Source organism: Geospiza fortis, unplaced genomic scaffold (genome assembly GCF_000277835.1).
Source record: "Geospiza fortis unplaced genomic scaffold, GeoFor_1.0 scaffold118, whole genome shotgun sequence".
NCBI classification, from domain to species: domain Eukaryota; kingdom Metazoa; phylum Chordata; class Aves; order Passeriformes; family Thraupidae; genus Geospiza; species Geospiza fortis.
The window spans coordinates 2389232-2400073 of NW_005054380.1; the positions used below are offsets into that span (position 1 = coordinate 2389232).

A 10842-nucleotide genomic window follows, 5' to 3' on the forward strand; every position below is an offset into this window, starting at 1 on the left:
GCTGAAGGGATTCATCCCACTCTTCCAAAGATACAAATTCATGTCAGATCAGAATGAATCCAACCACCACCAAGAGCACATTTTCAAGCACCCCTCCTGCATTTTCCTTGCTCCCCTGGGTGATGACATGGCTGCTGGACAAACAGCAGCAGATGGCAAGTACTTCCCAGAGTATTTCAACTGCTGCAGTTCAAGGGCCCAGACCAAACACAGGTGCAGAGGGACAGCAACACCACACTGCCATCTTCAGTAGGAGCAGGATGTGATTCAGATTTTCTGATGGCAAACACTGTCTACAACAAAGTGCTACCAACCCTTACCTGCATTAATATATTAACACCAGTTTGTCCCCAGTCCTCTCAAGAGCTTGTAGCTGTGCTTAAAAATATGAGTACAGAAAGGTTACTCCCCCTGCAGCCCCGGGTTGTACTACCAGATAATTAACCTGGTAATTAACCTGGGTCAGATCTTTTTTCATCTTTTTACAGGCCACTGTTGAGCCTTGATCCGGAGGTGGTGATTGTGAAGACATTCCTAACCTGAACGTGTGTCACAGAGGCACCAGTGGTCAGCAAGTGCCTCCCACGGCTTCAGCCTGCTGCAAACACCTTCTGGTAAAGGTGTTTGCAGCAGGCAAACCACCTCCCCCACGAAATAAAATCCACAGGCACACTGAAGGCTCTTGTGTTAAGATTTAATAATAATAATAACAACATTTCAAAAACAACGAGTGCATTGTACACGAGACCTGGTTTCAGTGCTTTCTGTTGACTTTTTGCCCTGTGTGTGTCAGTGTACTGAAGACCTGGGGAGTGGTGAGTGGATAAAAAACCCTGCTGGGACATTTCTTGGAGGAGGGCAGGGGAGGGGGGCAGCAGGAGGCTCAGAACCGCACGAAGGTGGCGTCGATCTGCCGCACGGTCGGGAGGGCCAGCATGATTTTGCGCCGGTACTGGGGGTCCTTCTGCAGAGGGTTCCTCTCCAGGTACACAGTCTCCAAATTCTTGGCTCCTTTCAGCTCATCCAGGTCGCTCCAGCTCTCCACGAGGTTGTCATTCATCTGCAGAGCACGCACACAGAGCCATGTTCACACCCACAGGGACCCCCCAAAAAAGGAGAGCAGTGGTGGTGCTGAGTCACTGCTACCAGGGCAGCACCGCTCACAAACACCTTCCCTACCAGGTCCTTCTTGCCCTGGAACCTCTTAGATGAGCTCTCCTGTCTCACAGGCCAGGCTCAGCACAAACACCTTCCCTACCAGATCCTTCTTGTCCTGGAACCCCTGAGATGAGCTCTCCTGTCTCACAGGCCAGGCTCAGCACTGAACCCAACTCCCCCATGCTGTCCTGGCTGCTGGGCAGATGTCCCACCCTTCAGACAGCAGATCCAGCCCAGGCAGTGTGCTAGGAGAGACCCTGCAAGGCACCAGGCCAGTCTCTACACCACCTCCCACTCCACTGTGCATTTATGGGCTGGAAATCTTTATGTCATAATTTATTTCCACTGTGACATCCATCATTACTTTAATGACTTCTCAGGACACATTAAAAAAGGTCCTAAACTGACAAGAAATGCAACATTTTCCTCTCTCCTCTACATTCCCTGCAAAAACTGATTCTGCTCTCCAGAGGAAATGCCAAGCTCTCTGATTTGGGTTCTTCTCCTGCCTCATTGTTGGCTCAGCAATTGCACACAAAGGAATGAGTGCTTCAGCTGTCCAACAAGGAAGCAAAGCTGCAAGGTGGCCCCAAGCTGTCCAACCCTGAGACAACAGCACCCTTTGCTTTTGGATACAGAGTCACTGCAGCAATGCCACCTTCACATAAACATAAAAAACCTCACTGGATTGTCTCATTCTGCTACAGCTCATCACAATGTTACTTCAGCCAAGTCACTCAACTTTCAGACATCTCAGTCCCTCCACTGGGGATGTGCTGCTGGGAAACTGCTAGAAGACTATCACAGTGGACAGGATTTTGAATTCTGTTTACTTAAGGTGTTAAAGGACATTTTTATGTGGCTTCAACTGTGCAGTCAGTGAAAAAAAAAATTGGGAGATACAACACTGGTTTCCATTGCAAATTCTGCCCTGCTCCTTTTCAAACAAATCAGTTTTTTCAAACACAGTGTTGGAAGGCTGGAACAAAGCCAGGAGGGCATTTTCTGTGCTCAGCTAACAGATCTTGGCCAGTCCTCTGCTCTAACAAAGGGCTCTGAACACACTGGTGTTTTTGCAAAGGAATCCAGCCCAGTTCAGCTCTGCCTCTCCTTGGTGTCCAACCAGCGCAGACACCTCCTATCAGCACAGCAACAGCAAAGAGGAAAACAGGAGGAAATTGCACGGGATCAGGACAGGCCCCACATCAGGCACACTGCACTGCCTCACCTCTACTGCCCAAAAGATTAATGGGCAGTTAAATGGGCTTCTCAAAAAGAGAAATGCTCCTTAAAGAGCTCTCTACAGACAGGCATGGCCAGGTAACACTGCTGGCTGGCTCCTCAGCCACACTGCAAGATGAGGAACACCATCTAAGGAGCCTGGGCTCCAGACTCCAGATGGCTTTCATTTGAAGCTGCTTTCCACTCCTTTTCTCTCAGCATCTGCCCAAGAGTTTAAATCACTCCAAATGACAGACATTATGGAACACAGTTCTTATTCTCAGCCTTGAATGCAGAGACTCTACAAGAGCTAAAGCACCTGCCAGCTCATCAACATCTGCTGCTGCTTCTCCATTTTCTCACATCAGCATGTTTGTGCACAGCTCCCAAACATGGCACAGGGCTGATGCTTCAGGACAGGGCACCTCTGAATTTCCTGACCTGACCTAGGAAAGCCAAGGAGCTCAGCAATTCAGGGTGCCAAAAGAAACAGAAGCAATCCTAAGCTGTTATCAGCCTCATAATATATATATAAATTATATATATACAATATACTGTAATATACTATACTATTATATTTATTACATATTTATATTATATTATTAGTATTCTTTTTAGCATTCTGTATTCTTTAGTATTACATTTAACATTTATATATATATAAATTATATATATACAATATACTGTAATATACTATACTATTATATTTATTACATATTTATATTATATTATTAGTATTATATTTAGCATTCTGTATTCTTTAGTATAGTATAGTATAGTATTCTTCAATATAATGTAGTATAATAAAATAATAAATTAACCTTCTAACAACATAAAATCAAATACATAATTCTTCCCTGCCATGGGGCTCACCGTGCATTTACAACACATAGGAATGGAATCAGAAGTTGGTTTAGTTTTCTTCATACTTATAACACCATAAATATACCAACCCTGCTCTGAACAAGCTCTGTGCTTCCCCTGCTGCTCTGTCATGCTCACTTACAGAAAGGAGAGCTACAGAAATAGGACATGTGGGGCTGTTTCATAACCAACCTGGGCATGAAGGCAGGGCCCATTCCCTAGGCATAGACAGGCTCCTTACCACTCAGCAAAGCTCAGCAAGAAATTTTTAAGCTCTTTCCTTTCCCTAGGGCAAACCACCACACATTCTATCCATGCACACTGTCAAGACCTTAAAGCTGATCACCAGAACTAGAAGAGCTCCCTCCAAGGCACACATGTCCACGTGCTGCCCATCAGAAGGGTTTCCCTCACTTTGGCACAGACATTTTGGGGAACAGCTCTGCCCTGTGCTTACCCAGAACTCCTGCAGCTCTGTTAGGTGACTGATATTCTCGATCTTCTTAATTCTGTTGGCTGCAATGTCCAGCATTGTGAGTTTGTTCTAGACAAAGCAAACACAAAAATATTAGATCTGATTTCCTTTCATCTTCTCTGTGCCACTTTTTCCAGACCCAGAGTTGGAAACTGTCAGGAGCACATGTTATTGCCAGCTGTTCACATTCAGCCCAACTCTTGCTGCCTATATGGAACAAGGAAGATTGTTTTCCATTAAGCTGGGCTACTGACTCCCCAAAGCCATGTGACAAAAATGAAGGCAGTAACTGGCTGAATGGCAACTGCCAGCCAAAGGCTCCTAAAAAGTGAGTTTTCCTCAAAGTACATTAAGAGGAGGATTAAAAATCGCATCCAAGGTGTCCCCTTGAACAGCAGAGTTAAACTCTTGGCAGCAGGAAACTCAACAATTTTAGAAAAGCTTTTGCTGGGTGAGAGTGAAAATGATACAGGCTTCCACAAAATCCATCCCGTCTAAAAAGACAGACATGTACACTGACAGGAAGGCAAGCTGCATGCCATGGCTGGCCTCTCCTCCTCCCAGCTCCAGTTCTGTTATCTACAAGCTGCTGTCTGAAAGGCTGCAGCAGCTGTGTCCAGGAGCCTTCCCATGGCTGAGGATCAGCCAGGCTACTGCTTCAACCACATCTCCCTTCCCCAGGTCACAAAAATAATTCAGCTCCAGAATATCTGGAGGATCTTTACCCATGTGAGATAATTTAACATACAAAAAAGACTTGGATATTTGTGGTCTCTCAAAAGACTCAGGAACCCACACTTAACTGGGGAAACTGAGGCACAAAAACTTCCAGAAAAGCCACAAACACAAGCAGCTCAGGGCAGCACTTGTGCTGCAGAGTCAGGCAGAGGCTCACATTGTTCTCCAGTCCCTCGATGACCTCGATGCCGTTGTGGCTCAGGTACAGCTCCCGCAGGTTCACCAGGCTCTGCAGCCCCTCAATCTTGGTCAGACGGTTATTCTGCAAGTGCAGCAGCTCTTTAGTACCCTCCAAACAAACCCAAACCCATGGCACTCACTGGGGGAAAACCATTCCTCTAAAGTACGGCTGGGAAGGGGAAACAGTCTGCTTGGGCCCACACAGATCTGGGGAGCTCAGCTGTTTGGTCTCTGCACCCCTGATGCATGAGGAAGTCCCATGGGAGTCTCCAGCAAGAATCTGACTCTGACCTTTCCATCAGAAGTTGCAGCCTGCAAGTTTTTGGCTTGGTGTCTTAACAAACAGCAGGCCTGTGCATGAATTTTGTAAGTCTTAGTGTTCATTTTCTAAGGCTTTACAAAAGGGAAGGCCAGAGAGGAAGTTACACCACCTTAATCACACTGCACTCTTGTCTTGTCTGCACTCTTGCAGGACATAAAGCTAATTCTTTATGTCCTACAGAGTAATGGCACATACAGGTACCACAGCAGGTGGTTAGTGTGTCTTGCCAGCAGCTTTAAGAGATACCACAATGCACAAGCATTGTCACATGGATAAGAAGGAGATTCACTGAAAGAAATTAGCTGAGTGTATTTTATTCCACCTTTTAAAAAAGGAAGAAGCTGTTTGAAAGCTCACTGAGGACAGATTGCATTCAGCACAGGCTCATTCACATTTCTGGCCTCTTCAGTAAGAAGGCAGTGACACTGAGCCACTGTCACTGTAAGCACTACCTAGCATCACACTTTCAGTGCTATTGTAATACATTAGGAAACAGTGTTTCAGGAAGGAAGAAGGGAATAACTGTCATTTCCTGTTCTTTCTTCCATAAGAATCAGACAGCTGCTTTATAATTTCATCAGTGTCTGTCAATCTCAAGTAGCATGAAAGGATGAAAAAAGAACACAAAGAATATCACACTTCCTTCCAGCACAGGAGCTTGACTCTAACACTGCAGACCTGCTAATGGGGGGCTGACAAGAGGCTGGAGAGGGATTTTTCACAAGGATATGCAGTGATAGGACAAGGGGGAATGGCCTTAAGCTGAAGGAAGGAAGGTTTAAATTAGATGTTAGGAAGAAATTCTTCTCTGTGAGGGAGGTGAGACCCTGGCACAGAGAAGCTGTGGCTGCCCCTGGATCCCTGGGACAGAGCCTGGGATGGTGGAAAGTGTCCTGCCCATTTCAGGGGGTGGAGCAAGATGGTCTTTAAGGTTCCTTCCAGCCCAAACCATCAGAAGAGCTGATCCCATCTCACAGGGTGGTTCAAAACTTCCAGAACACAGTACCTGTATACTGAGCACAGTCAGGTTTGTCAGGGCATCCAGGTTCTGGAGCTTGGTGATTTTATTCTTTCCAAGGAACAGACTGTCAAGATTAGTCAAGGTGTCAATGTTTTCAATTACCTGTGAAACGACCAGAGGAGAAAGTGTTACTGCAAAACTCCACGAGGGAGACGTAGCTGTCACTTTGTAGCCACATTATAATCATGTGGTGTATCCTGGGTAGAAGATACTCATTCGTGAATTAAAATTTAAAAAAAAGCTGTTACTAGTGAATGGAAAGAGAACCTGGGAAGAAAAGAAACAACTTGCAAATTTAGTCCTGCACATCAGCGACTGTACAACACAGGGGTGAGCTGTTCAGCTTCTCTGCCATAAGCAAAGTTAGCTGTCTCACAGGGGATGTGTGTTATTGGATTTCACTGCTGGCTATACAGCCTTGCTCCTGGCAGAACACACCCACAGCAGCCTGAGTGATGTGCACTTTTAAATACACACATTACTGGGAGAACACAGACAATGTTCCAGTTTAGCTCGAGCTCTGCCTTCAGGAAGAGAAAATCAGGATTTCTGTGAAGCATCAAGGATGTTACAAAGGAAGGGAGAAAACAGGAAAAAAAGGGAAAAGGGTAAGATTACAAAAGGCTCCTGCAAACAAAAGGAGGCACTTTTATTTCACAGGGAAAAGCCTCTGAATTAAAAAAACCAAGATGCTGTTAAAAGCAACAAGGACTTCACAGCCAGACTTCAGCTCACAGTAAAAACAATAATATGGTCACAGACACACCCAGAGCTGTGTGTCTGCTGTGCTCAGGCAGGCTGTGACATCTCAGCTTTTCCACATGCTTCCTGCCTGCCAAAATTTCAATTCAGCAGTGCTGGGGAGCCAGGCCACTGAGTCCCAGCAGCACCTGGATCACTCTGGGTGTTCACCCGTGCATGTAACAACACAAGGAAGGAGAAGATGGACACTCAGGAAAGGTAAGAAGCTTTTCAACCTCTATCCCACAGCTGCCAGAAGACTGAATATACAGTGTTAATCAGCTCAAATTTGCATTCACCCCCCTTCTAGATTATGGACTTAGCCCTGTTTTGACCATGCAAGAAAAATTACAGATTTGTTGCTCATTGGCAGCTTCTCCAGCCCTGAGGAGGAAATACTGATGACTCAGTACAGGGAGAGGAATGGAATATATGGACATGAGGGGACAAAAACCTAAGAACAAGTAAAGAAGTGCTTACATTACAGCTGCCTCAGTCCAACTTTTTTTTTCTTAAAGCATTAAATATGTCAGCTCAAGCATAAAGTTCTGCTCCTCAAAAGAAACAGAGCAATAAGTGCTAAGTCATGAGGGATTCCAAGCTAAGGGCACTCTGGGAGGTTTGAGTAGGCAAGAACAGCTTTAATACAAGGGAAGAAGTCAATCAGGCACCCCAGAGCCAAGAACACTGCCTGAAGAGTCCACAGGCTTGTACCCTGAAGAGTTAAGGGTATGTCCAGCTGTAAGCACACAGCCAAGGCACCCTACACCAAGAGAAATCCAGCCCAGGAGTTCTGGGTACCCCCAGGCAGCATGAAATTTCTTTGTGCCAAGCCAAGTCACAGGTTACTCACTCCAATGAAGCAATTAGAAGCACAGAACACTGCTGTTTGAATGAAGTCAAAATAGAATTAACAGACAAACAGAAAAAAACCCCATTAAAAATAAAGTAATTTAAGAAATTTGTGTTACCCATACAGCAACAATTTAGGTTTTGTTTGTTTGTTTGTTCTTAATATGCTCAGGCCCAATACTGAGAAAACACATAAAATGAATCTAATCTTATTGTTAAAAAGACATTCCTTGGCTTGACAACATAATTGACAATGTACTGCCTAAGTATCAATTCAGAAATCTAGCTGGATTTCTTTCTTTTCCAGGTGAAAATGATGCTTAGATACAGAATACAATTTTTGTTTAACCCAGCTTCTGTAATGTAAGGATCAGTGTGCTGAGCTTGCTCTGCTTCTGAAAAAAAGCCAAGTGCTTCTCTCCAAAACTCCTGTCCCCCATCCTATGCAAACTCTAAGGTTCCTAATCCCTCATCTGACCTGGCTGATGTTCTCACACTCTAGATTTATCCCCCTAAATAATTCCATTTCCAAAGCAGAAATTCCTGGAAAACAATTCAGTCCAGTTTGGCTTTTGGAGGAAACCAAAATTTTTTCCTCTTCAAAAAGGCAGCACACATTTCAGCCTTAGAAGGCTGTTTTAAATAGCTGAAGTTTCCTTCTTTTCTACAAAGACAAGTGTTCTTCCACAAGTCCTGAAACAAAGACGACAAACAGATCTTTTCCTAATCTTTTAGCGTAACAAGTAATTTCTCAGAGACTATAAATGGGCAGCACCAACTTACACCACATTGATTGAAATGCACTCATCTTCATGAGTATTTTCTAAAGAGCGTGTAATTAAAAAAAGCTTTTTGAAAAGAGCTTATTTTGCATGTTGCAAGTCTTTTGTGTCATCTCTCTGACCAGTTCTGTTATGAACTGAGCAAATATATGAATCATGCCTTAGGGACAGGAGAGACTGCTCATAACTGCTCTCCTGTAAGTGGCAGATTTTAAATTGAAAAAGTCACAATCTGCACAATAAAACCCCAAAGCAGTCAGCAGTACAGTACCAAGTTTTAGGTTTTAAAGGCATTCCAGAGCAAAGCATCAAGAAAAATTTTCTTCCTAAACAAGACTGACTGCCATAGCAGGCTGTCAATTGCACCCACAAATCAAACTCATTTTGTTCTCAATAGGTTTCATGGACTCAGCACCAGCCTGTAGAAAGGTAAGAGAAAACAACTGCTGGTTTTGATAGGCTTGGCTCTCTAGCAGGGATAAACCATCACCTGCAAAAGGAAACACACAGGGGATATAGGAGTTCATTAAAGACATAAATTCACAAATGGTGATTTAGCAGCCAGGCACTAATGCATAATGAAAGGCTCCAGCATGCACAGCAATAAGCACAGGGAGTGACAGGAACAATAAAAAACAACAAAACTGCAAATCAAAGTCAGTGCAGTGCACTTCCAGAAAATGCCAATATCACAGCACAGAGCTGAGAACCCTGCAGCCAACACCTCTGAGCAAACCTACCCGAATTCGATTGGATCCCAACTCCAACATCTGCAGCATCTGCAGGCTGCTCAAATTCTCAATTTTAGTGATTTTGTTGTTGACAAGGAAGAGCTTTTTAAGCTGGGTGAGCCGATCCAGTCCTTCAATGTGTCGCAGAACATTAAAGGAGATGTCCAGGACCCTGGGGCAAAACAAACCAAAGGTCTCATCAGCCCATCAGGCAGGGGTGATTTTGAAACAGACACTTGTAATTGGTGGGGTGTGGTGTTTGTGAGGTCCCCAGGATGAGGTGAGAGACGAGGAACCTGACTCCACGTTCTTAGAAGGCTGATTTATTATGATATTATCTTATATTAAAAACACTACACTAAAACTATACTAAAGAAAGAGAAGGATACAGACAGAAGGCTTAACAACCCCAACCAACCCCAACCTAACCCTGGTGATTGCCCTGGACTCACTCAAGGTCCACCAGAGCCTCCAGGTTCTCAATCTTCCGGATTTGATTGTCATAGAGATCCAGCTCCCGCAAGGTCTGCAGCTGCTCCAGGTTCTCAATGTGCTTAATCAAGTTCTGACGCAGACACAGAGTCTAATTGTGGAGGAAAAGTTGAAAATGAAACAGGAAAATGGCCATGAAGGATTGCATGTAATGCCTTACAGACTAAAAGGTGTGGGTGAGGGTTCTCCATTAAGTTTTGCTGGGAATTTGTTGGGTTTTGTTTGATTTTTTAATACAGTCTTTTCTTGGTATATTCCAATTCCACAGAGGGAAATCTTTCAACCACAATGGTCAGATGCAGTAACGGCAGCCCAGAGAGGATACAAAATCTCCATCCTTGGAAACACTCAAAAGCTTAACTGGAGAAGGCCTTGAGCAACAAGTTCTAACTGGGCCTGCTTTGAGGGCTTCACTGAGGGCTTCACCATCCACATTATTCTGTGTTCAGCCTGCTCTGCTGGTCCAGAATGTGCCCTGATGCACTGTCTCTCATCCATTTCCAAAACAAACTTGTAGAATCCCAAGATTTTTATTACTACTTGACAAATAGGTAAAACTACATTTTTCAGCTAAAAATTAAGCAACTCACTAAATCTCAGCCAAAAAGAGACTGTCTGTCTGTCTTCTCATAGGTTAGATCTACAAAATCCCCAGTTCCAAGAGGCATTCTCTGTTCTCCAGGACTGTTACCTTCACTTTCTTGAGCACCTCAAATCCTTCAATCTTCCCAATCCGGAAATGATTCAAGTCAACATCCTGAAAGAGAAATGGAGGGATTTAGCAGTTGTTTGAAAACAAATCTGGTCTTTAAAGATCAATCTGCTACTTTGTTCTAAGGAAATCATAGGCTTACAAAATGCATAGCTCATTAAAACTTCCCTTCCAAGAGCATTTCTAAAATGGGTTTGGAACATGATTTTACCACCACAACTGAGACACATGGCCTGAACTTGTCAACTGCAAATGCAAAATGCCAACTGCATATAATGCAACAGCCCTTTCCTGAGTGTAAGCATCACCAAAATTAGAAATCTTCAGAAATTTGAGATGGAAAAATTCTTGCATAAATAAAGCTTTGAATAAAGTTCTCTTACTCACTTTGCTAGGGCTTAACCAGAACACAAGTTGGCATTTCCAACTCCAGGCCTCAGATGAGCAGGAGTCACTGCCAGTTTGAATAACCAGTGGTTTTGTGAATGTTAATTCTGCACTGGCAATCAGCTGAGGCACTTCCCATCTGTGCTGTTCAGCCACAGACGCTCCA

At 44.1% G+C, this 10842-nt stretch overlaps 1 protein-coding gene across 1 annotated transcript in view; it reads right to left on the reverse strand.

Annotated features, from left to right (window-relative positions):
* Positions 1–678: 678 nt before the first annotated feature.
* Positions 679–10842, reverse strand: part of PPP1R7 (protein phosphatase 1 regulatory subunit 7) — a 15075-nt gene continuing 4911 nt past the window's right edge. The window contains exons 4-10 of the mRNA XM_005425065.2: positions 10269–10334; positions 9538–9668; positions 9095–9257; positions 5965–6081; positions 4614–4718; positions 3701–3787; positions 679–1060 (exon numbers count right to left, since the gene is read on the reverse strand). Coding sequence (XP_005425122.1) covers positions 884–1060; positions 3701–3787; positions 4614–4718; positions 5965–6081; positions 9095–9257; positions 9538–9668; positions 10269–10334 — 846 coding nt within the window. The 3' untranslated portion in view covers positions 679–883. The remainder of the gene's footprint in view (positions 1061–3700; positions 3788–4613; positions 4719–5964; positions 6082–9094; positions 9258–9537; positions 9669–10268; positions 10335–10842) is intronic.